Source organism: Pararge aegeria, chromosome 7, assembly GCF_905163445.1.
Source record: "Pararge aegeria chromosome 7, ilParAegt1.1, whole genome shotgun sequence".
Classification (NCBI taxonomy): Eukaryota; Metazoa; Arthropoda; class Insecta; order Lepidoptera; family Nymphalidae; genus Pararge; species Pararge aegeria.
The window spans coordinates 2,256,164-2,283,085 of NC_053186.1; the positions used below are offsets into that span (position 1 = coordinate 2,256,164).

General features: G+C 36.4%; 1 protein-coding gene across 5 annotated transcripts; it reads right to left on the minus strand.

Annotated features, from left to right (window-relative positions):
• On the minus strand, nucleotides 1-26,922 carry LOC120625450 (sodium/nucleoside cotransporter 1). Of its 5 annotated transcripts, none has more exons than XM_039892525.1 (16): nucleotides 26,825-26,922; nucleotides 20,502-20,733; nucleotides 16,567-16,635; nucleotides 16,312-16,498; nucleotides 15,502-15,673; nucleotides 14,710-14,834; nucleotides 11,934-12,070; nucleotides 11,040-11,129; nucleotides 10,248-10,409; nucleotides 9,359-9,452; nucleotides 7,531-7,690; nucleotides 6,571-6,782; nucleotides 5,689-5,804; nucleotides 3,682-3,801; nucleotides 2,361-2,421; nucleotides 1-362 (listed from the first exon to the last, which is right to left on the minus strand). In XM_039892525.1, exons 2-16 carry the CDS (start codon nucleotides 20,532-20,534, stop codon nucleotides 331-333), a joined length of 1,770 nt encoding a protein of 589 aa, XP_039748459.1. In that variant the 5' UTR covers nucleotides 20,535-20,733; nucleotides 26,825-26,922; the 3' UTR covers nucleotides 1-330. The 5 variants fall into 5 exon arrangements, with proteins under 5 accessions (XP_039748459.1, XP_039748457.1, XP_039748456.1 ...); XM_039892523.1 differs by having other exon boundaries at nucleotides 26,794-26,922; XM_039892522.1 differs by having other exon boundaries at nucleotides 26,769-26,922.

The window sequence follows — 26,922 nt, forward strand, 5'->3', positions numbered from 1 at the left end:
TTAAAAATATATCTTTTATTAATATAATATCACACTGTAACTTTACTTAATACTAGATATAACTTTATTTTCATAATAATTTGTCATTAAATAAGTAGGTAAATAATTAAATTAAGTTATTCGTTGCAAAATTAAGGCACTAAACACACAACAGAGGGATTATTTGTAGGGAATCAGGGCACTTTATTTGAAATCGGTATCAGATAACAAAATCCTTTAATTTTTGTTTTAATTTTTTTTATCCGATGACCGAGTTGATTGACCGCTTGAGTTCATTCTCACGAGCAGTGGAAGGAGCATGCGTTCTTACTAATTTTCATGTTATCTCTTCTATCCAAAGGATCCTTCTGGCATGAGGAGAGCTGAAAAAAAAGTACATTAAGTAGGTAAATTATACGTTGGTCTGTCAGTGAGATGTTACGACCTGCAGAAACCCAAGGGCGAAGAAGTTACAACCGTGTTGCAGTTACTAAGTCCGTTAGAGGCTTGGGGTGGAAAAACACAAAAAAGGCTTGTGAATAATTATATGAATAACTAGCTTTTGCCCGCGGCTTCGCTCACGTTAAGTTCAATATTTGATTTGGTAAATTTTAACTACAAAGGTTTAAAAAATGTCCTACTGCAAATAAAAAAAATATGAGCGTAAATTTATATAATCAGAACCTTTCATATAAATTTTCATAATCTATTCAACACAAAAAAAAATTTCAACTCCAAAGGCATCAAGCCAAGTTGAAATTTTTAAAATTTGTGAATAAGTATTTCTTTATTTTCAATCGAAAACCTAAAATAAAAGTTTCATGGATGTAACTTGAAAAATAAATTGATAAATGAAGGATTTTATACAAACTTTCACCCCTCAATTAACTCTCTTAGGGTTGGAATTTTCAAAAATCCTTTCTTAGCGGATGCCTACGTTGTAATAGTAGTAGTGGTCAGAGCTGTGAGTTGATAGATCAGTCAGTCATTCAGTCAGTCAGTCACCTTTGCATTTTATATATAGGGTGTCCCAAGAAATTGTATCAAGCGGTTGTCCAGAGGTGGAACACCACGAGGGCTACCGGAATCACCCCCAGGTATGTTCCGTACTTTTTGAGTTATGATTTTTTTTCGTATTTTATTGACTAATCCCGACTTGCAATAGATTATTTGTTTGAGATGTGCTTGTTTTTTTTTTATTAGCTAGGCGAATAGTATGCCTTGCATACAAAAAAGCAATTGTGGTCAAATCTGATACCAACTTTTTTTTTAGTCATAAAAAAAAGTTGAATCCCATAGTTAGAAAAAATTCAAAACCTACATAAGTTTATAAATTCTGCCCAGACTTTTTTTAAAAACTTGCTGATTTTATTATCTAGTTACCCTGTAAATTTCATTGAGCTATCTCTATCCTGTATATAGATAGATATACATACACATTAGTGTTTTTGTAGTAGTATAGCTGTTCGTGACAGAGTTCGTCCGGGTAAGGACTATGGCCAATGCATATTTCTGCCGTCAAGCAGCATTTTTGCAATGTTTAGTTCCCGTATGAAGGGCGTTGTTGACGGTGTGATTACACGGAAACGGTTTTGGTTTGGTTTGGTTTTTTATTTTTATCTTTTAGAAAAAAAATTCTTTTTTTAACGAAATTTGGTGAAAACTTACCATTTTATGTCCCAAATACGCTGTAAATTATTTGATTAAAAATATTTATTTTTCACCTTATTTTGAATTGAAATCGAAAAAGCACCCTAATTTTCAATTGAAAATTCACCCGTCAAAATATCAGCTTTTTTTAAAAAGTTGTTGATGTTTTCTGTTCATTGAAATTTCTACTTTTCGATGGTGAAAAAAAAATATATGTTACTGTAGTAAATCTTCTCAGAAAATGCAAAAAATCGAAAAAAACTCGAATTCGAACCATTTTTTTTATTATTATATTATCGATAAAAATTATCGACCCTAGTCTATGTTGCAGGAAGTGCTCCATACATGCCCTGTGAAATGTTGCTCTGTTTATAGGCGATGTATTTCCACTTACCATTAGGTGAGCCATGTGCTTTTTCCGTTAATTATTACTTAAAAATAATATCAATACTTTTAACGTATAAGTTGTTTTGTTATACTTTTCTTTTTTGATGTAATTTTTGTGGTGTGTAAAATAAAAATATATTCATTCATTCATTCATTCATTCAATATATAGATAAGCATCCAGACACTGAAAAACATTTATGTCCATCACATTAACATTATCCAGTTGTGGGAGTCGAACCCACAGCTATGGACTCTGAAAGCAGGGTCGCTGCTCACTGCGCCAATCGAACGTCGATTATTAGTTAGACAATGAAAGTTATTTGAGTATTAAGTAGGTACCTACCTGCTATGCACGCAGTCATGAAGCAAATTCCACAGCCGGCGAAAAACGCGCGCACTGCAATCTAAAGTAAAAATATGTTATTTTTAAAATAATAAACATATACATATGCGACATAAATATTTCTTACTTCCCATTCCCCCTTTCAATATAGTGTTCATTATTCTACTAGAGAAGCCCTTTTGTTTGTTACCCGGATTAAGGAGTTGTGAAAAAATATGTAATTGGCCATTTTGTAGCGGCGGCCATCTTGGACCTATTTTCATCTAATACAACTTAGAACTCTAACGACAAATTCGCCTTTCAAATAAAAAGCTATAATGCTACAGACACACACACACACACACACACACACACACACATAGACAATAACGTTAAACGTTAAACTAATAACACTCTGTCGTTTTTAGTCGGGCGTTAAAAATACACAACTATTGTTAGCCCGATTCGGGATTCGAATCCAGGTCCTCGTGATCCGTAGTTGAACATGCTAACCACAACACCAACGAGGATCCAGAAGCAGTAGGCCAATCAGACATGAAAGTAATCAAGCGTAAGCTTATAAAACACTTTTTATATTAACGCCAACAGCTTGTTCCGCGTTCCTTTAATAAATGTAAAGAAAGTTAAAAAATATATAATAATAAATGGAGAATAAATAAAGATGGCAGATTCCACAATTTTTCTGGGCATGACCTTAGATTGTAAGCTTCAGTGGGGTACCCATGTAGATACACTAGCAGGTAAACTAAGTTCGGCTGCCTACGCCGTCAGTAGAATTAAAAAACAGACTAACTTGACGTTGATTTTGAATTAATAAAAAATAAATATAAATATACTAGGTAAGGAGTAGAAAAAAAGGCTGGAGGCATAGTGCATGGCGGCCGCGGTTTTTTAAATTTTTCTTTAAACTTATTCTGGACTCGTTTTGGGGAGGATTGGTTTTGTATGTATTGTGTATGTTGTAGTGTTGGTGTCAATCTCATAGTAGTTGGCTGTTTGCAGGTGAGTTCTTTTAAAATATTATAAAAGTTTAAAATTTACAATATATGGGCGGCTAGCTGCTGTGGGAGTGACCCTTGTAATGCTGTGTGTGCGGTATAGGCAACACCAGTCCTTTCCGGGGCGAGTTTGCGGTAGGTTTGAGGAGTAAGGGGGGCCGCGTCCGCCATTTGCGAATTTTCCCGCCATTTTCATCAATCAATGTCTCCTGATGTTTTATATTTTAAGTTTCCCTAACTTTTATTAAACATAAATGCACCTGACATCTGTGTAAAGCCAGAAGAAAAAAATAAATAAATAAGTAAGGAGTTGGTACTCTTACGCTTGACAAGGTCTCCCTCTGGTTGGGCGCCATGGAGGCGATCGCGCCAATCATGATCCCTGCTGAAGCTGGGTTCGTGAACCCGCAGAGCGAGTACGTCGCTATGAGCTCTGCCCTGGGCTGGAAATATTCAATGAATCTTTATTCGGAACAGTTGTTGTGGCAGTTATTACGGCACTGCAATCTTTTGTGTGATTGTAATAAAACTTTGTGTGATTGGAATATCAATTTTATTACACACCTAGTACTCAACAAGGCCTAGGTATAATCTGATAAAATAAGTCCTACTATCCTACTATATATAATTTTATAAATGTGAAAGAGTGGATGTTTTTTACTCAATCACGCTAAAACGGCTTAACGGATTTGGATGAAATTTGGCTTGCATCATGCATGTAGCCTTTGACATGGAAAAGAACAGAGGCTACCTTTTATCCCAATTCTAAGCCAAGCCGAGACAGCTTTGAAATTCGGTATGCATTACACCTATGCTATGGAAAAGGACATGTACTTTCTATACCGATCTCTAAATAGTTCCCGTGGAAAGATTTAAAATTGTTAACGAGCGAAGCTTTATACCCAATTCTGAAGTAAACGCAGACGAAGTCGCGGGCAGAAGCTACTAACAACAACTTTTTGGATTTAAGTATAACATTGAAACTCCACTGAGCCATATGAATTAGTGGAGTTTTAAGGAGTAGCTAAGCTGTTTTGGCAGTCATATTGACAAAATACTAATGTGCTTGGCGAAATGTCTATGTCGGTAAAATGGTAACGGCCGAAGCCAGATCAGCAAAATCTCATAAATTATAATTCCCAATATTCCCATGGATCGATTCCAAGACTACTACTTATAAGGACACAGCATCACCACTGTGTAGGTTGCCACATACCACTTATAGTCTATACTTCTATATAAATAAAAACTACTAAAATATAAAAACTATATAAAAACTACTATCGCCAAAGGTTGTCTGGGAGAGATTTCTTTAGCGATAAGACCGCCTTTGCACACCTAAACTAGTTTTTTTTTATTATTTTTTTAAATGTGTTTCTTTGTATTTTGTTTTTGTGTGTGCAATAAAGAATTTAATAATAATAATAATTTAATAATAAATATATAAAGAGGTAAGGTTTGTGAGTTGGTGTCACTGTCGGGGGTAATCTCTGGATCTACAGAATCGATTTTGAAAATTCTTTCACCAATATAAAGCCATATTACTTTTGAGTGCCATGGGCTATATATTAAGCTGAAAACTGAAAAAACTTTTAGTGATAGTCAGATTTGCAAATTAAGTCAGAGAAAAACAGTCGGACGAAAACGTTTCTTGCGAACGCTGCGTTAGCGATGAGAGATTGAGTTCTACTGAAAAGTTGTAGAGTTTAATAATGCCTACAAAAACGTCAGTGACAGCATATGTATAACTTTTATATTTTAGTAACAATATTTAGTTTTTTAGATAAAAAAAAAGTAATTATTGTAAAGTCAATAATTTTTTTTTTTTTTTTTACGACAATACACACATCGCCATCTAGCCCCAAAGTAAGCGTAGCTTGTGTTATGGGTACTGAGATAGCTGATGAATATTTTGTTATGAATATAATACACACAAATACTTATAATATACAGATAAACACCCAAACACTGAAAAACATTCTTGTTCATCACACAAACATTTTCCAGTTGTGGGAATCGAACCCACGGCCTTGGACTCAGAAAGCAGGGTCGCTGCCCACTGCGCCACTCGGCCGTCAATTTACATTACATTTACAATATAATTATATTATATTGTAATATATATTGTAAGTAATTATTGTAAAGTCAATATCTCCTGAGGCATCCTCAGCAACCGGTGTCTGAGAAAAACATCCGTAACATGGCAGAAGATCTGTTTGGCGCCGAATTCTACAAAACAGTCCGCGACAACATATGGGTAATTTTTAAGATTGAACCATACGCGGCCGCAGTCGCGAGGGATAGCTAGTAATAAAAAAATAGATAGTCACCGATAGCAAGCCATCCTTTTTCATCTGGCCCATGCGCTGGTAGGCCACGAACTCGTTGACAATGGTCTTTAGCCCAATCAGCGTGCCCACGTGCTCGCACTCCTCCCACGGGACGCCTACGAATCCATTGCATCATTCAACAGTGAAGAATAAGCAGTTGCCAGTGACATCCGCGTTTTTTCGGAGTTTAAAAATCCCTTGACCGATTACTTTTAGAAGATAACACATGCTGTCCCAATAAAGAGAGAGAGAGAGAGAGAGAGATAGGTTTTGGTATACCTATACCAAATCAAAAGAAAATCTACCTACCTATTATATATTCGGTAGTCAAGAAAAAAAAAATCATCCATTTGAATATTTCGCTTTTTTTTTTGTTTCCGAATCGAAAAACAATGAAAGTAAATGATAAGTGTATATTTCTTAAGTTGCTGAGTGTTGCTAAATAAATTTGCGAGAACTTAAACTATACAAGTCAACGTTTAAATGAAAACCGAAATATTACTTCACGGTAATTATGTACTGTCTTGTCGGTGGAACCGAAAACCACTGGCATTTTTTGCCAGTTTTTACTGAAAGCGATCTGATAAAATCCTAACATCACATGCAATATTAAAATTATGTGTCTCCTGTCACTTTATTTCGTTCGCGACGTGTAGCGTAGATAGGATCTTCAATCATAAGTAAAAACAAAGAATGTTTTGAATTCGTTTGTATGGAAAAATGAATATGTTTCTTTTGATTTAATATTTTTACAGGGTGAAATATACGTCCATCAATATTATTTCGTAATTCTGTTACACGTTGTATAATCTATCATCTATGTGCATAGTTCTTCACAGGTAAAGAAAGATACAAACTGTTCGGCTATTTAAGATGGCTTACCCATCAACCAGCTCAAAGGTATGAAGATCTTGCCGAATATCCACTCGAGGTCGAGGTCCGGGCGGCCCAGCATCCCGCCGCAGTAGCCCACCACGCCGTTGAGGAAGGCGATGAAGGACACGAACGCCACCAGGTTGGCGATGATGTTGAGGATGAGGGCGATGCCGTTGGTCGCGCCGCGAGTCGCCGCTGACAGGGCCGACTGGTCCTGCCTGACCAACATTTAGGAAAATTACAGTCGAGGCAAATCCGAACCAATATCTTAAATGCAAAAATAATCTGTCGGTTTGTTAGTTACCAACCTATTTTCGGCTCCGCCACTGCGCCGATTTTTATGGTCAATTTTTTTTTACGACTCGGTATACACCCATCGCTATCTAGCCGACATCTACGCGACATCGCACCGGAACACTTCGCTTAGCGGCACGTCTTTGTCGGTAGGGTGGTACCTAGCCACGGCCCTCCTGCCGGGAACCGAATCCGGGATCTCCTACTTAAATTCACAGCGCTCACCGTTGCGCCAGGGAGGTCGTCAAACTACTATTACTCGTCGTACTAAAAAGACTGTTAAATATTTTTATGAATAATATACATGGATACTTAATACTTATATTATACGGATAAACACGTTTACATAATTGACCAAGTAGATAACCCACTTTTTGTTGCTTAAAACTTGAAAATTATTTATACTTAAATGTAAGCGTATTTGCAAAAAACCTTATCAATTTAATAAAATATCTGGCCAATATGAATTTATATAGTTATCAAAAGTTTAATTATTTACCCACTGTATTAAGTTATTTAACATAGTACAAGTAAATGGGTAAACCTAATTATCTCGTGTTGGTAACCCCGCCTCATTGTGGGATGAAACCCGTGCCCTTAGTGGATCGGTAATGGGTTGATATGATGATGATGAGGCATCGAAAATGCGTGGCAAAATGAAGAAGAGAATACTTCTCAACGGGCTGTATGTTGTCGATGGAGGTGAGCGAGCGCCGCGTCTCCGGCAACAGTAGCTTGGAGTAGCAGATGGCCGCCGGCGCCGACATGACGCTGGCGGTCACCAGGTGCGCCGGCTCCGCGCCGAAGCCGATGTACGCCGCCAGGATCGTGCCTGCGCCAGAGACACCGGACGGACCGGACCGTTACGAAGAATACTCTTTCTATACGTCAGCACCCCTAGTATGTACGGTATAATCCGTAACCGTGTACACGACCGCCGACCGCCGACAAACCGTAATATAGAAGCATTGGATAGAAGCTCTACATTGAGGAAATCCATGATATATTATGAAAATTAAGCTTGATTTGCTATACTCCGCGAAAAGCAGGAGAATGTGTATGGTGTAATTTATAATTTATTCAATCCTTATACTCCACACACAAACAGATCTTCGGCAATGTACCCTCTTCGCACGTTTCGCTCCGAAACCGGAGCAAAAAAAAATTTGGTGACATAATATAGAAGCATCAAAAACCGCTCTATTTACCATAAAAATAGTAAATGAGAAAAAGATTGTGAGCTAGCAACATTCTGCGGGTGTGACGTGAGGTTTTCGGACACAATGCACTGCATACCATAATGGCTGAATGAGGATTCTGTATGTTCTGAAGTCTGTGCTCATAGTATAGGTTTATTATAACAGTAGACTTACCCAAAAAATGATATCAAACTATAGAATAAATCTTTAATTTTATGTATACAGTAGAATAAACCCCTATCCTTTTTCTATCCAAATAGTTAAGTAATTTGTTCCTGATGTTTTATAGTTAGAAGTTTCCCTAACTTTAATTATAAAATAGATTTGCTAGATAAATTAAGCAAAGACTCGAAAACCGTTTCCTCTACACTTCAAAACATACAAAGGTGCTGGTCATACTAAAAAGGTATTGGGAAAAGTCGTTCCTTCGGAATTGTGAATTCAAAATATTATTAAAACTAGCCGAAAAAACCATCTTTTCTTTTTTATTAGTGAGTATAATTCTGCTCAGTTTCCCTGAGCATTTTCGGCCAGTGGTTAATCTCTAGAGAGATTTGCCAACTACGCTGGTAATATAATAGCGCACAATTGTTCAATTAATTCTTCAAAGTTATTATATGTGTACTTAAACCGTAAAATCATCATCATTGCACTCTTTGGATGCTTTGGAGACCTTTTAAACTACGCAACCGATTTTAATGCAAATTAAGCAATAGATAGAGTGATTCAAGAGGAAGGTTTATATGTAGTTTACATGCATATTATACTAGAGACAGAAACTCAAAGATTTATAATTTGAAGTCGTAACAAAAATATTTTTGTGCGCTTCCATCGCAAACGCTGGACTACAGAAACTTGACTTATTACGGAATTGTATATCTTAAAAAGGTGCGAGGTGTGTCTATAATAATTAAATAGTTCAAACAAACTAAAAATCACGCTTGGTATAAAAAACTAAACTAATTTCTTTCTTTTAGTTTATTCATAATAGCGATTTTTTTTAGTTTTTCTTGATTTATTATTTTTATTAGAGCAAAATTAATCGGTAACCCATCCACCATTAAAGAGATAAAATATATTTTTTTTTATTCAATGTGCCCGTTTCTCGAAATGCAAGTTCTAATTATTATTTAAAACAGGCCATTAAAAAGTAATAGCTAACGCCCTCTACCATCTAGTAGCTTAATGTTTTCTGTGGAATTTGTTAGGTACGCGAACGCCATAGGTTTTTTACATTTGGGTCTAGATGGCGCTGTAGTAATTAGTAAAAAATCTTATATTGATTAAATAATATTACTTGCCGGACACCGTCGCGAAGCCTGATGCCATGACTACGTGGATCTCCGAAGGCGTCAGGAGTGAGAGGTACGGCTTCACCAGGAGAATGGATTCCGTCTACAAATAAACAGTAAGCTTAAGCAACAGATTTGCCATCGTTTTTCTAAACGCATGATACCAACTGGTCATCATCATGCCAGCAAACTATATAAAGCATCGCAGAAGGTCTCGCTGATGTCTTTACTTATGTGCCTTCTGTTAATCAGGTCTCAGTAGTTTGAAATGTGAAGCTGATGGTTTCAAACTAGTGGAGAAAGAGAAGCGAAAACTCAATAATAATCGGGGTATAGCGCCTGCGGCAGATACGCTAAACATGGCGTTGCCAGATATTACAATCATTGTCATGATATCAACCTATTAGGTTCATATAACCAACCACGGGTTTCCCCTCACAATGGAAAGCGGGTAAGGCCGTAATCCACCGATATTTTCCTTCACCAAATTTTCAAATTCAAAATTTCTTTATTCATGTGGGCCTATCACAGGCACTTATTCGTTCATACATATATGTTTACATAATTGTAAGGGGATGATGGTAACTTCGTCCGCCAACTTTAACCTAAACCTACGAGTATTCCAAACGCGCCCTGGTCTAAGACGAGCCAACAACAAACTTACCCGGGTAATTTTTTTGTTATCACCATCTCACAGTCAATTAATATTGGGTAAGTTAGAGCACTTCGCACCGTTAAAGCAAGTGATATTTCAATAACTTAAAACGCACAACTTAGAGGTTAGAGAAGTTAGAGGTTCGCGCTGGGATTCGAACTCGGCTCCCCGAAAGTGAAGTCGAGGTCGTACCCACTGGGCTATCACCGCTAAAGAGGACAATATAAGTTTATAACTGCGTACCATTCCGAGGAACACATTCCCCACAGCGATAACACTCTCGCATACTGTAGTGCCGGTGGCAGTTTGCAGCAGCCTTCCTAACTTGAGGCAGAACCACTGCAGCGCACCCCAGAAGAACAGCACTTCCACCAGCATGCTGAAGAAGAATATCACAGGAAGAGACTGGAACAAATGATTAAGCCAGTAGCGCACTAACAAGTTAAGAAATTTGTCACGCTGCCCGCGCCCTAAAATAGATAGATTTTTGATACTTGTTAGTTAGGCAGGCAGGTGAAACTAATAAAACAAACTTAAAGAAATAGAATTAAGCAAATAAAACTACCCCAACAATGGGATGGCTCGGTTTGGTGATCTCCACACAATTTTTCAAAGTGTGGGACTTGTCTCACGTGTCCACGTCCACAAAAAATATAAAAATAAATATTTTTTCTTTGTTTTTGAATTACAGAAGCCTCGCGGTGCACCACTGTCTCACCTAACCTATTAGGAGTGTGGCTGTTTTATTAAACCTGTACCCCTTCGGTTGGTCACGCGGTCGGTTTCTACGCGACATCGTACCAGAACTTTAAATCGCTTGTTAGCACGTCTTTGAAGGTAGGGTGGTAACCAGCCAGGGCCGAAGCCTTACATCAAACCAGACCTAACAAAATTCAGACTGCTGCAGAGGTGGTCAAAAAATTCCTTAACTGTTTTATAATGCAGACAATCTTTCTAGCACATACCTAATTACTTTCTTGGATTTCTTATATCGTACTATAATATTCTAAGTAAATAACTCAATAACTGACTTACACTGAAGGCGAACACTTTTTCATCTCTGACGAGAAGATCCCCGAACACAAAGGCTGCACCTTCCACGCCGTAAGATAAGAACGTAGCAACCTGCAAAAGTTTTCATGAAGTTTTCTTATACTCTCTGCTATACAAGTTTTACCAATTTTTATAAATTTAAAATGCATACAAAAATTTTCGGAACCGACAGGATTTGAACCTGCGACTCTCTAACAATCGCGGCCTGAGCGCTTTGACCAATTAAGCTACGGCTCTCCTACTGATGATGCAGTCTAAGCTGTTAGCCCACTACCAGCAATCGGTTATTCTCGGTTAATCGGTTATTAATCGGTTATTACTCGGTTACTACTCGTACCGGAACGCTAGCGACTAAATCGAAGAAACAAGGACGGACCAGAAAAAATTGCAAATTCCTAGATATATCCCCGCGGGCACAAAAACAAAACCAACAATTTTTGACGAAATATGTATCTGTAGGTTCTTAAGAGCTTGTTATCCCGAGAACATTTTAGTGAAGCTATATCTTGTATGTCTAATAGTATCTGTCAGATTGATACGAATATTGATATCATAAATGGGAAAGTGATCCTGTTTGTTTGAGTTCATCCCTCCTTAAGGATGAAATTTTGTATGAAACTTTTCATATGTTGGTCATTGTTTCAAGTATGTATATCGATAGGTTGATATGATGATGAAGCTGATGTTTCACCCCCGAAGGGGCAGCCGTATAGCGCAGTGAGCAACGACACTGCTTTCTGGGTCCGAGGCCGTGGGTTCGATTTCCCACGGCCTTGGACTCAGAAAACGGGGTGGCCCATTGCGCCAATCGGCCCTCAATAACTTGTTGACTACCCTACTAAAGCAACTGCAATAACTGTCATTATTTTTATTTACCTTGTCAGAAAAGCACTGTAAAGCGTACCGGCCGGCCTCCCAGCGTATGAACACCACGCCGAAAAGAAACTGCATGAGAATCCCCATACTGACACTTCGCCAGTTGATCCTGCCCGGACTCGACGAGAAGGTAAACGCTGGGAATAGGAACATTATTAACAGTGGCCAGCATGGCTGACACCCGGTTTAAACATTTAATTATGGAGGGTAGAGGTAAGGAGAGTCATCTTATATGGGAGAAAAGTTGAAAAAGTGTCCAGTTGTATGCGCTAAATAACAGTTCAAAAATCCTCCACAATGGCGCTGGTGGATGCACAGGGTATGGTATGAATGTAGCAATCGTAGATGAATTGAAGTATGCCGAGTTAAAAAATTTAATGTCATTATCGCCTAAAGTAGTTAATTATTGAGAATTTCAACAACTTACGTTGTACAAAATATTGTGGTAAATATAACCTTATTTCCTTGTTTATTTTTCAAGGCTACTCTAACAATATTTATATTTGGCGCTTCTTTTAAGAGTTACCCTGATGCAAATGTGGCGCCATCCTAATTTAATACATTTTGACGACACTTTTTCATATACACAGATGATCCTCCTTACCTCTACCCTCCATACATTTAATGTGTTTTCTGAAATATGCCCTGTCCATTTATGCCCGTTTTCACTAACGACGGACATGGCAATGCCTTAGTAATTAAAACCTAATGAAAAAAGATTCATACGCATACATTTACCTTTCACCAATCGTTTTATACGTGTTCGTCGATCCTCGGCACGCACCTTTAACTGCTCGGAGTTATTTGCGTTTTGAAGTTATACTTCTTTAGTAAAAGAGTAAATTTGAGTGAGTTAAATTTACGATGCGCGCACACCGTCACAAAAACCCGACACCCTGAAGTTAGTTATAGTCAACATTTTAGTTTTTTTAAAAAGGTTTCACAGTGTATACATTCAATTGTCAGTCTGCGGGCTCATTCCGGTGATTTAATTGATTCAATTGTACTATATATCTTAAATTTTAATGTTGAGTAAAACTTGGTTATCCGATAATGAGATAACTAGATATATATTTAAACTTTCAATGTATTAAATACCTTGTTTCTATTGTTAGTGTTGTTCTTTCTACAAACGTAGAATAAAGCGAAAGATACAAGTTTTGAAAAGATTTTTATCTTGTTACGCCAAAGAAGTACTTGATTTCTAACGCTTGTACATAAGAACACACACGTTTTTTCAATTTTATTCTATTGTTAGTATAGTTTTCTCTACAAACGTAGAATAAGACAAAAAAATAAAATTTTGAAAAGATTTTTATCTTGTTAAAACAAGTATAACTTCTAACGCGTGTACATAAATATTCACACGTTTTTATACCTTGTGTATATTTTCAATTCCACCATACAAGGTCTACATCACAAAATAGACATATATTGTTTCGTGGAAAAGGTTTCGATAGAAGTTGGGAGGGAAGAATTCAACATCATCACCATCAATATAATATTACTGTGCACTGCTGGACTAAATGCATCCCCCAACGGTAGGGTTTGGCAAACGTCACCACGCTGGGAAGACGGTTTGGGGATGGGGTTGCCAGATCGATTCTTCCTGTTGTCGGGATCATTAACCGATTTTTCGGGATTTTAGGGCTATGGTAGGGAGAAATTAAAATAAGTTAATAATATTAATTAAACATAATATATTAAATAAACAAACATATTTTTGCATAGCACTGTAGATATAAGAAAAAAAAAACATAGTAGGTATTTGTGACACATAAGATAAGAACCGAATGAGCATGTTTATTGTTTTAGTTCTTGCCATAAGTATTTGGATTTTTTTTTTGTGTGTTGTTTGCAAGTTTCGTTTGACGAAAATGTGAACTTAAAATTATCGAACTTGTTTTTCGGGAGATTATTTGCTTTGTAGGGAGTCGGGAGGACATACAAAAATTTGAGAGAATTCCGTCAATTCTCGACCGTCTGGCAACCCTACTTGGGGATCGCAGTAAAGGGTAGTAGTAGCACGCAGACGCTGCTTCCCGCTCTCCATTATATTACTTTAATCGGCTATTACGACACCCGTGGGAAGAAGAGGCCAGGGGTGGTGAGAACTTCTGATCAGCCACATGCAGTGGCGTGCATAGAGGATATGCAAAGGGTCCGAGATTATATAAAATGAAGAAAATCTCCAGTACGAATTATAAAAAACTTAAAGATAGGCATTGTAAGAGTAATATACAACTTAAGGATACTATATTATACTTTTAACTAGTACTGGAGATATTCTTCATTTTATATCCTCTGAATACCCTGTGCATACCCTCTCTTTAAAGTAAGCTTATAGAAAAGTCCTATTATAGTATAAAGGACTACGTAAACGATAAAAAAGCTTGGGTGTATATTATTGCTCTAACCAGGTTGCTCTTCTAATAATTTAAAATGACATTGTAAGATGGTGATAACAAAAAAAAACACCCGGCTAAGTTTGTTGTGTGCTTAGACCAGGACGCGTTTGGAACCCTCGTAGCTTTAGTTTTAAGTTTACGAATGTGGTGGAAATGTGGTTATCGCCATCATCTCACTACCGTGTAATTCTTATGTACGCATCAAAAATGCCACCTTTGGGCCTACTTGAATAAAGATATTTTCGACTTTGACTTCTATCCACGCCACTGGCCACATGGCAAAACTATCACCATCGCCTTCCAACTTCTCATGTTTCCGTTGGATAAGATATTTCCGATTCGAGAAAATAAATTTTCACATGTCTTACCGAGTAGTAAGAGCAGAGACAGTCCGAGCAGGGAGATGAGTCTCTCGGGAGATTGCCTCGTGTCCCAGTAGATGAAAATTGCCAAGGCAGCGAGAATGGCGAGACAGAAACACCATTTGAAAATGCTGTAAGAAAATATTGATTTTCAAGTTCTTAAATATTTTGTTCATTTCTTTTGTGATAGTCCAATAATTTCTGTATCTAAAGTTAACTTTTCCAGTACGCTTTTTTTTCTGTGTCCATTTTTCTGTCATAAGTTTTTTCTTAACGGTCTCTTTATCTATACGCTAGCTACTAAAGTAAGCCACGTGCGGCGTACATCCGCAGGAGAATTTGGCATTTTATATCGAAGTGCCGTAGTGAAAGGATCTGTTGGTTGACTTTGGCAGAAATTATTTTATCATACTTGATAGGAAAAAATATATTACGTAAATGTGTTATACTAGGTATTGATATTTTAGTACGGATTCAGAACGTGATTTCGTTGGTTCCTTTATCAGTAATAGGTGGAGGACATAATGATCCGAACACTTCGCGTGGTGAATAATAGTGTATATTTTACTTTCGTTTATCTACTAATATTTTATAATTTAAATTTGTCTTTAACTTGTCTTTATTTTTTATATTTCTAGTTATTATAATAACCATAATAATAAAATAGAAAACCAATTTATTCACCAAACACCTACTTTCATAAGAAACTTTACAAAAAAATAAAGCATAAATGTAAAATGCCAAATTCTCCTGCCGGTGTACCGACACTATGAAATGGAACAGATTTTAGGTGCTTACGTTATCCTCCACAAGTAGAAGTAGGCGCTCTCTACCGGACTCCACACAGTAGTTTCGAACCACTTCCCGATGTACCTCTTGACAACGAGGAAGTAGATGACGAAGAAGTATATTATACCTAAGAAGGCTATCAAACTGCCGAAGCCGTGGCAAAGCTCGAGAGGTTCTTCACCTGGAAATAAATATTTCGTTGTTTTCCCACAGTATACCTATGGAAGGCCTTATATTGTGCGAAAGAAATACAACGACATTGGCTGCTTTTCTAAAAACATTTTATGGCGAAATTTTCTAACTTCTGAGATAGGTATACCTATCAGGCAGGCGTACCCAGCTTCTGGTCTAGAGAGAGACCAGTCAGAATTTTTAAGGTCAAATCGTCCGCAAGTGTTGTTTGGATTTTTTTAGAGGGCACTATATAATCGATACTAAAACTGTACTCGATTTCCAGGGGGGCAGCTGCTCTCAAGCCCTGAGTAAGCCCATGCCTAAGAAGTTTGAAAACTTCACGAGTGCTTAATAAAATTTTCCCTTATACATCTAATAATTATTTAAGCCGATCATATTCAAAAGCCTGAACATATTCAATCAAATAAGACCGCATCAAATTGATTTGGAAGCTAGGTTCTACGCCACAGACAGAAAGATTAAACTTTACAGTTACAAAACTCCTTTTGTTGCGTCGAGAGGTTAGCTAACGCAACCCTATTTGGGAAAAGAACCCAGGTGCTGCCACAAATAAATAGTGGAACCCTTAGAGCATCAGAGGGGCTGTCAAAGAAAAATAAATAACTCTATAATAGGTATACTTACTGTAATTTAACCAATAATACAGGCAACCGAAAAAGAACCCTACAACTAGGCCGTTAAGGATGAATATGGAGATGGTTTTCATAGCCCAGCCGTTCTTATTTATGAAGTCCTCCGTAGAATTGCCTACCCTAGCTAAGGTTAATTCTAGGCACCCGCTCGGCACGTACTCCAAACACTCGAAGGTTATCTGTAAATAAAAACAAAGTAACATAATTCCCATAGCGATAAGTTGTGAGATGAGATGCAGGTACTTACATTTCCATTCGATGTGTCAGGTTTCTTTTCAGTTGTTTCCATTTCAAAGTCGTTCCCACAGACTTCCGCCTGAAAGGAAAATAACATTTAATTGGCATTAAAAAAAACCTTATAGGTAAATATTTAAAATTAAAATATAACCCCGACTTTCAATGTACAGTGCATTATTCTTCTGGTAAACATATTAAAGGAGCTGTGAAAAGAAAACGAATTCGCCATTTTGTGGTGGCGGCCATCTTCGACCGCTTTTCATCTAAAATTTCTAAGAACACTCCCGAATAAGTCACCTTACGCGACACCTTACGATGCTATAGACAGTCTGACACACGCGCGCGCACACACACACGCACACACGCACACACACACACACACACACACACACCGGAGTACCGGAGACCCGTGCCCTGTAGTCGGTCGGTAATGGGTTCATCAAGATGATGATTATTGCAACTAGACTATATCGGAAGGTTAAACTATCATTTTTATTTATATATCTAAACCTTAATCTTAAAAAATACCGAAACCTTACTCTGGATCAGTGGCGTGCATATAGTTTATGACCTGGGTAAGCATAAAGCAGGAAAATGGCATAATTTGGAAAAATCCCCCTTCTTTAGTAGTTCATAGTTTTACGAATGTATGAAGTGCATGTTGTTGATCGAACCGGTTCTATTTTTTTATCAAAAATTCAAAATTCAAAAAATTCAAAATTCATTTATTTCAAGTAGACCAGAATGAGCACTTTTGAAACGTCAAGTCTGTCTGTTTGTAGTGATTCTACCACCGGTTCGGAAGGCAGATTCTACCGAGAAGAAGCCGGCAAGAAACTCAGCAGTTGCTCTTTTCCAACATCAACAGTTTACATTTTGCATTTTAACATTCATTTTTCTATCTTGTGAGAGCTGAAAGCGGAGCCGGATGCTTCCAAGCAACCTTGTCATTAAAAAATTCATCAATTGTATAGTGTTTATGTCGAAAGTTGGAGTCTGATTGTATTGTTTTTCATCATGTAGCTCATACTGCTTTTGTAAATGCCTATAGTCGCCCAATCACTAAACATCATTTTTTTATTAAAATCTATGTATTTAATATTAAATACTTTATTAAATGCACTTTCTATTTCATTGAAAAGCGTACGTATCGGTTCCCAAACCCTGTTTATTTCTGCCACATACATAAATCACTTCATAAAATAACAACTACAAGTGCTAAACTCAACTGAAGTGGCGATATGAAAAATAAACAATTAAATTTTTAAATTGTTTATAAATTAAACAACTGATACGTTTTCAAACAAAATTGTTTTATCAAACGATATTGTTTGAAAACATGTTACAAACACAACGATATAGACAAACAAATTTTACTACTTAATATTATTAATGTGAAAGTATATGATTGTTACCTTAACTCAATTTTAATTCCTAAATTCACTCCTTAACGCCACGATATACGAATCTATGAATTTGCATCCTATTTAAAAAAAAAATGTGTGTGTACTTATGTACACGCATTAGAAGTTATACTTCTTTGGCATAAAAAGATAAAAATCTTTTTAAAGATTTTATCTTCCGCCTTATTCTGCGTTTGTAAACGACACTATCACTAGAAATAAGGTATTTAATATACAGTATACACACCATACAATATTTCAGCGGAACACAAAAAAAGGTCCATAATTAATAAAATATGGTTTTATTTTAAAATCGACTTCTTTTGTTATTTAAAGTTTCATTTGTTTTACTTAAAATGAGATCATATTAAGAACAGATTTTGCGAGTAAAATTAAAATTTGAGATTTTTGTACAATTTAATCAACTAAAACACTAGACTTTTGACATTTAAAAATTGGTAACTGTCAAGCCTTTTCTTGTAAAACAAAAATGTTGACTATAGCTAACTTCAGGGTGTTGGTGTTTTGTGACGGTGAAAAATTTACTCTCATCATTTTTCCCTAACGCGCCGAAACAAGTATAACTTCAAAAAAGAATTACAAACCCAACCGTGATAATTGTGTGTATGATCTCAAACCATAACACTTTCCACAGTAAATATATATGGTAAAGTATGTTTCCTGTGCCCTTTTGCTGTTGCCGTAGCAATCGTGACCTCTTTTGACATTAAAGCTGCGTATTTTTTTATAACTTTTACAAGTTTTCCTTTAATATTATTGATCTCAAAACGGCTTAGTAGATAAATACCTTATTTCAAAATTCTAGCTTGAATGAAATACTACAACGTTGTTTTTTTTTGGAAATGAGTCCGCAAAACTTCAAATTACAAACTAAAACTTGAAATTTATATTGTAATTTATTTAATAGTGTAAAAAGGAACTCCGTTTCCATCTGGTGTCCCACGACACCACACGTTTTTTTATCTAAATCTCACATCTCACTGTGGATCCGAATCACGAAGTCACGAGCAGAAACTAGTAGTTCAATAAACAAAACGTAGATTAACTCGTTTTGGATTGCAATCAACTGTGTAACTAGCTAGCTCTACAATAAAATTTATCGGTTACCCATAAAAATATAAAGGCAGTTATAGTATATCGGCACATACTTTTGTTTCCTTTGGCTTACAAAAACAAATAGTTTATATTAACAAGACGTAATATAATAATTACGAGTAGTTAAAACAATGTTAAAACTCATTTACTGCATTAACCATGTTTTGCATATCGAGGTGCCAATTTAAACTCGGTAAGGTGGGTACTTTATGTTTCGATGTGTTTTATACGTGACTTTCATTCAAACCACATATAATTTAAAGGTAACGGATAACTCTGTCTTATTATGTTTTCAATAGATGTTATTGAATGGAATGTATGATTATACCTCCCTAGCGCGGCCGTGAGCGTTGTGGTTTATAAGTGGTCCTGTAAAGTCCTGGGTATGATTCCTAAAGGTTAATAAACACATGAAACAAAGAAATTGTATTGTTAAGTCAAGTGTTAACAAGTACCCAATAGGCGCCCGACGGACGTGACGTAGTTGGCACATAATTATTACAAGATACTGTTTTATGTTCATTTAATTATTTGATTGATATTACAATAATTGGTTATTAATGTAATCATGAATTATTACACTAATTAATCAAATAGTATGAGCTATCTAAATATTAAATGTTGATTTGATACATTGATAAAAAAAATATAAATAGGGTAGTAGAATAATAAGCGGACATTATAAGTGTGAGAGTCAACCAGGGTGTTACTCTGCCCGAAGTTATATTTGTTTTATTTTGCGGAAATCCTAGTCCTGCGTATTAAAAGTCAAATATTTCTTTATTGAAATAGGCACATAGATGGCACTTTTGATGCGTTGATTATATACAAAATGTGTACCTACATAGTGAGTATGATGGCGATAACTACATTCGTGAACTTAAAATTAAAGCTACGAGGGTTCTCAACCGCGCCCTGGTCTTAGAAGAAGCCCACAACAAACTTGGCCGGGTGTTCTTTTTTATCACCACCTCACATTGTCATTTGAAAATATTGAAGTTCTATAAGTATTGTTTTCATGTGAACAATATTCACTTACATGAAATTTAAAGGCTATTACATGATAAGAGGTTTGCTAACATTGCAAGTCAGAGCGTACTTAGCAAAATTAAATATGCCGAAATAATCATATGCAGCTATCCGTAAAATGTATGCACAAATATGAAGTAACATTTCGCATTTATAATATTAGGATACGCAGAAATTTTCATTGATGCCAGCCAGTCAACGAAAAAAAATAGAAGTCACCTTAGCCATCGAAATGGGAACCATCATATATCCTCACGCACAATGAATTGAATCGCAAAATACATGATTGATCGTATGTTTTCGTTGGGCTATTTTTTAAATAAAATAAAAAATGGCGATCAGTAGCCAGCAGTACCTAAGCGTCTATTAAAATATCTATTCCCATTTCTAAACTTACCGAATTCCTCTTTCGGAGATCCTCTGTCACCATCTTGACTAGATTTCACTTGTATTAATTAAAAATCTCTGGTCAGTAGGTAATATTTACTTTTAATTTTTCTTGTTGTTTGAAAACACTTTAAACATTTTCTTTACATTCATTTATTACACGATCATCACAGTATCTCACTTTTCTATAAAGTTTCATATTCTACGTCACTTTCAAACCCTTTCCTAGAGGCTGAATGGAACTGTAAAACCAAAAACATTACCTATTAGAATAACTGCCTCAACTTCTTATTAAAAAAACTAAAAAAACTAAAGGTTGCCTGTAAGAGATTGCTTGTAGCAATAAGGCTGCCTTTGCATGTCTACATTGTGTACTGTATACTCCTTACTGTTTCTTTTCCTGTATGTTATACGTGCAATAAAGTGTTCCTTCTTCTTAAAAAAAACTATAGAGGGGTGTTATAATTTGACAAGGGTGTGTGTGTTTATGCTTGTATTTTTTAATTCTTTTAATACATACCTATTTTACACTAAATTACACAAAAAGTAACTGAACTATAATTGTTTGCATATTACGACGGCCAGCTAATAAAATGACTAGATAAATATTACAATTTATTACTTTATTGTACAATAATATATGAAAAGATGATTACATTATGAAAGTGTGGTAAAGACTGAATTATTATTTTGATAAGCATCTAAAACGTTATCAATATTTATTGATAATTTAATAACTAAGATATACGGATCATTTATCTATACCTATTTTATCTATCTTATTCTCTATTATTATCAGATTTTTATACCGACCTAGGTACCTATCATAGACTTATTATGGTACGCTACCTATCTTTTCACGACGTACCTACATCAGTATCTGAGGTACCAAGATCGGGCGATTTTTTTTAAAATCATGTTTTTTTTTAATATAACCACCTATCCTAATCTACCTACTTATTTCGATATACTTGAAAATACATTTTCACACAAAATGTTGGAGGTCTTTTCGAAGATACTTAATCGCTTTATATCAATTATTAAGTAGGTACTTCGAATTCTAGCACGTACCTCTAACTTTCAAAGTTATGTGCGTTTTAAGCAATTAATATATCACTTGCTTCAACGGTGAAGAAACCTATATACCTGAGACTTCTACATAATGTTCTCAAAGGCGTGTTAAATCCGACAATCCGCAGAGTTCTCTGCTCTGGGCCAGAGTTGTGGAGTACGGCCCTGAACCCTGTCTACTTGTGGGACGAGACCCGTGCCCTCTAGTAGCCCGGTAATGAGTTGATATGATGATGCTTATTTACTAAGTACCTAGTTTTAGTGCAGAATCAGGTCGTCATCTTGTGAAACAACTAAGTATAATCTTGTTTTATCTAAATAATTATTTGATACTTTATTTCGCTATAAATACTTAACTCTACTTCAGTTTTTATCTTAAGATCATTTTACTAAGTCGCGTCACAGATTATGAAAGATAAAAAAAGTTGGAAATTGCTCTAAATAGTTTATATCTTTAAAAAGTTGAAACTATACAAGGCTTGTTGAAGGGGGGGCACTATTCAACATTAATAGCCTTTTACAGTCCACTGGTCCCCCAGTACAAAAGGCCTCCCTCAAGATGAAGGGATGGGCAAACCCTTCACCTTGAGAGAGGCCAGCAATCATGACGCTAGGCTGGCGCATTTTTTTGTTTTTCTTTAATTTAGTTTTCGCTTTATCATCATCAATTCAACCAATTGACGTCTACTGCTGTACATAGGTCTTTTGTAGGGAGTTCCACAATCCACGGTCCTGGGCCGCTTGACTCCAGCGGCTCCCAGCGACTCGCCTGATGTCATTTGTCCACCACGTTGGGGGCCGACCTACGCTGCGTTTACCAGTGCGGGGTCGCCATTCCACTTACGGTGCTGGAATTTATTTACACTGTGATCATTTTTTTGCTTACCTTTAATTCCACAAAATTATTTCATTAATTAATGTTCTCGTAAAACCAGAGCAAATCTTATAGTTATCAGAGCGAATCTTAGATATTTTTCCTGCTTAGTTTTTCCTGTACTTTTATCTTTTGTTTTGAGATAACATAATCGAGTGCCTACGTAAGAACAGTAGGAGAAGTAAGTAGGTATAGAAATAACTGATTTATGGACCGGTTACGCTGTGGTGAGCGCTGTTGTTTCAGATGCGATGGTCGATCCCGGGCAGGGCCAATTTGGGGAATTTATAGTTTCTCAATTTTATATCTATTATGAATATTGTGGCAAAACTGATACAAATAAAAAATACTTACACCTAAATCGAACGTTGCCTTGCAAGAAAACTATCCATACAGCGTTATTTTTAGTGGTATTCATTATTTCGATATCAATATGAAGCAAAGCTGAAGTGGCAATAGCTCGGACCGATGGACGTTAGAGTCCCAAGGTGCTGGCTCGCACAAGTAAACGCAGCATTGGTAGTCCCCCGACGAGCGACGAGGTGGACAGACGACATTAAACAAGTCGTTGGGAGCCGCTAGAGCCAAGCGGCACAAGTCTCCAAACTCCCTACAAAAGACCAATGTCGTTATTATCCAGCAATGTAAGTCCATTGGTTGACATAATGATATAAAAGGAATTCGAAAACGTATTTTATTATTATTCTACTACAAGACCCTTGACTGCAATCTCATTTGGTGGTAAGTGATGAGGCAGTCTAAAATGGTAGCGGGCTATTAGGGAGTATGGTAGTCATACTAATCCGTAATCGGTTTCACGCGACATCGCACTTGAACACTAAATCGCTAAGCGGCACCTCTTTGTCGGTAGGGTGGTAACTAGCCACGGCCAAAGCCTCAAAGTATTGGAAGGAGGAAGAAGTCATGGTTGCGCAACATCCGTCAATGGACCGATATCGTAAGCGTGGAAACATTGTTTTGCTTGGCGCAAGAGGTTTCGCTCAGCTGACGGCCAACCTCCAGTAGTGGAGAGGCACAAAAAGAGAGAAGAGGGAAGGAAGCAAATTAGACCAGGTATTAAATCATCAACATCAAATCAAACGACTGACGTCCACTGCTGGGCATAGGTCTTTTGTATTGCGTTCCAAACTCCACGATTCTGGGCCGCTTGTATCCAGCGCCTCCCCGCAACTCGTTTGATGTCGTTTTTCCACCTGGTTGGGCGTCGACCAACGCTGCGCTTACCGGTGCGGCATTGCAACTCCAACACCTTGGAACCCCAACGTCCATCGGTTCTCCGAGCTATTATATGTGCCCCGCCCATTGCCACTCCAGCTTCGCAACTCGTTGAGCTATGTGACTATGTCGGTAACTCTAGTTATTCTACGGATCACCTCATTTCTGATTTGATCACGTGGAGATACTAGGTGTTAAATACGATATTTATATTTATACTGAGATCGCTGAAAATGGGATTCTTTACGAGTCTACGCCTTAGGTGTCGTCATATTGACGCAAATGTTAATTTTATTGTTATCACTGTCGACATTGGAGATTATGCACAGTTGACAGTGCGGTGGAAAAAAAGGTGTCAGCATTAATTGCCATGAAACATTAACTGCTCAAGGATAAAATGAGCACTTCATTAGGTATTTAAACTAGGTAGGTAGGTTAGGTACTTTACCTTTGTTTTAATGAGTTACGTGCTGCATCGCATTTATAAGTGATCCTACTATTATTATAAATAAGAAAGTGTGGATGTATCATGTATGTTAGTCAATCATGCAAAAACGGCTGAACGGATTTTGATGAAATTAGGCATGCATGTAACCTTTGACATGGATAAGAATATAGGCTACCTTTATCTCGATTTCAGAAGTAGTTCCAGAGGGAAAATTGAAAATTGTCTACGAGTGAAGCCGCGGGCAGACAGCTTTGAAATTTGGTATGCATGTCACCTATGCTATGGCAAATACATGAACTTTCAATACCGATCTCTCAAATAGTGCCCGTGGTAGGATTAAAAATTGTTAACGATGAAGCTTTAGAATCAATTTTGATGTCTACGCAGACGAAGTCGCGGGCAGAAGCTAGTAGAAAATAATTTATTACATAATAAACTCATTGACATATCGCGAAAGGTTGCCTAGTCAACGGATAATAGCGTTACTAATGAGGAAAGTAGATTTAATAAAATTTATTAAATCTACTTTCCTCATTAGTTATTTAAAAAAATCCTACACCAGTTGAAAGAACACACACTGCAGAGTTGAAAAAGTAAAGAATTAACAGATGAGAATAGAACAGATATAAAATTTCTTATACTTTCTCGGACTGATAATAATATAGCAGGATATTTTGGTAAAGGTGAATCTATTGAAGCGGTAAGACTCAGCCATCAATTATATATAAAAAAAAGAAAAAAAAAAACCACAAGCAAAATATGTAGAATGTGGGATTCAACGAATTTGGTGGATGGTAGAAAAGCAAATGGTACCTAGTTTGTATGGGATAAAAATACAAAAACAGAAGTTGAACACGGACGAAGTCCTACTATTAGTTACTGTAATACTAACTTAAAGATTGGTATATCTTCATACAAAAAGTATGGCTATCTACCCTAATTTCAAATCGTCCTCTTATGAGGTCAAAAATTGAGTTTAAAAGTGAAGGACCTGGCAATACCTGTTTGAAAAAAAAGGCCGTCGAAAAGCACAAAAGCCGTGATACTAAATACATTTTATATGTTGTTTCGTATTTTATGTACACATTGCTTAAAGGACAGTACTGGCCGGGAGCATTCGTTCCGCAAGTCGTTCGCGAATCAAACATTCAATCTCGACATTTCGAAGGCCTTCGACCGGATATGGCATAAGGCACTGCTTACCATCCAACGAGCTGTCAGATAAACTATGCTACTTGATCGCCAGCTGTCGTATTGGATTTAGGAATAAAGTTGCAATCATCGACTTTTGCTCAAAACCTAAGCCCATTAATGCTGGCGTTCCACAGGGTCCAGTGTTATCACCTACACTATTAATTCTGCATATTAATGACATGTTGCAGAATAACAGCATCTTTTAATATGCAGATGCAAAAACAGGTGACGGCGTCTAAAGGGAAACTATACGTTCATTTTCTCGAACAAAGCTGGTAGTGGGCAGAAGCAAACTTGTGTCTTAAATTGAGCCATTATCAACATTACGGCCGTAATCACTTAACCAGGCTAGCAGCATTGTAGATACCTATTTCACTTCTTAATAAGAAGACTGATTGATTTGTGACTCATTTATAATGACTACTGCGTAATACGGTAAGAATGAACCGGGAAATACCGGTTAATTTAAGAAAACTAGTTGTATTGATTAATTGTATTCACTTCTTATTTTTTGTATCTTTAAAATACTTTTTCTTTTTTAATGTGTATATTGAGACGGGGTTTTAAATAAATTAAACAAATATAATTATTATTATTATAGCCCTATGCATATTTTTAGAGGCTATAGGATAAGAGGAGTTAGTTATAAAATAGGCTGTTTTACCTATTTCTTAAGCAAAAGTATTTTTTTTACTACGCATATTTTTTTAGGAGTAAAACTACAGGATATGTATCTACCTACAGTAAGTAGATACCTAATACACATAAAATTGATATTTCGTTACTGACCTGAAAATATTTCAATTTTCCGATAAGATGTTATCACTGATTAAACGTAGATTTATAACCTCACTAACACATAATACACTAGTCATATATAACTTTATATTTTATCTTATTTATGAACATTTATGACCACTTTACAACGCCGCACCGCGTTCTGTATAAAAAAGATAATTTAACACACTTTCAAATTCAAAATTCGAATTCAAATTCTTTATTTGGAAAAATATGTATAACTAAACACTTATATGTACCTAGATGTTATCATTTTGTGTTTCACGCATATTTTGTTGTTCACATTGACGTTCAAATATAGAGGAATATATATCTAGTCAAATATTTTAAGTATACCTAAGTACAAAAAGTCTTTAAATATAAACAGTAATAGCTTTTTTAGCGTTTGTTACGTTTGAAAAAGGATAAGTAGCGAAGCAATTAAATTATCACTTGCTTTAACCGTTAAAGCCAGCAAAGTTAGACAATCTGCATGAGAGTTTTTCATTATGTTTTCAAAGGCGTGTGAAGTTCACCGATCCGCACTGGGTCAGCGTGGTGGACTGCGGCCTAAAACCTATCTTATTATGGAAGTTGAAACGTGCCCTGTAGAGAGTCGGTAATGGGTTCATATGATGATGATGACTACGAGAACAAGTAGGTATATAGGAACATACTTGGATATTATGAATCGTTATATACCTGACACATTAAAAAAATATTTTATTTTTACACATGTTTTTTATGACACTAAAAAGTATTGAAGTTTGTTTTCATTCTAAGACACGTAAGAAAATGATTGCACTGTATTTACAACGCGGCTTTTCGCGC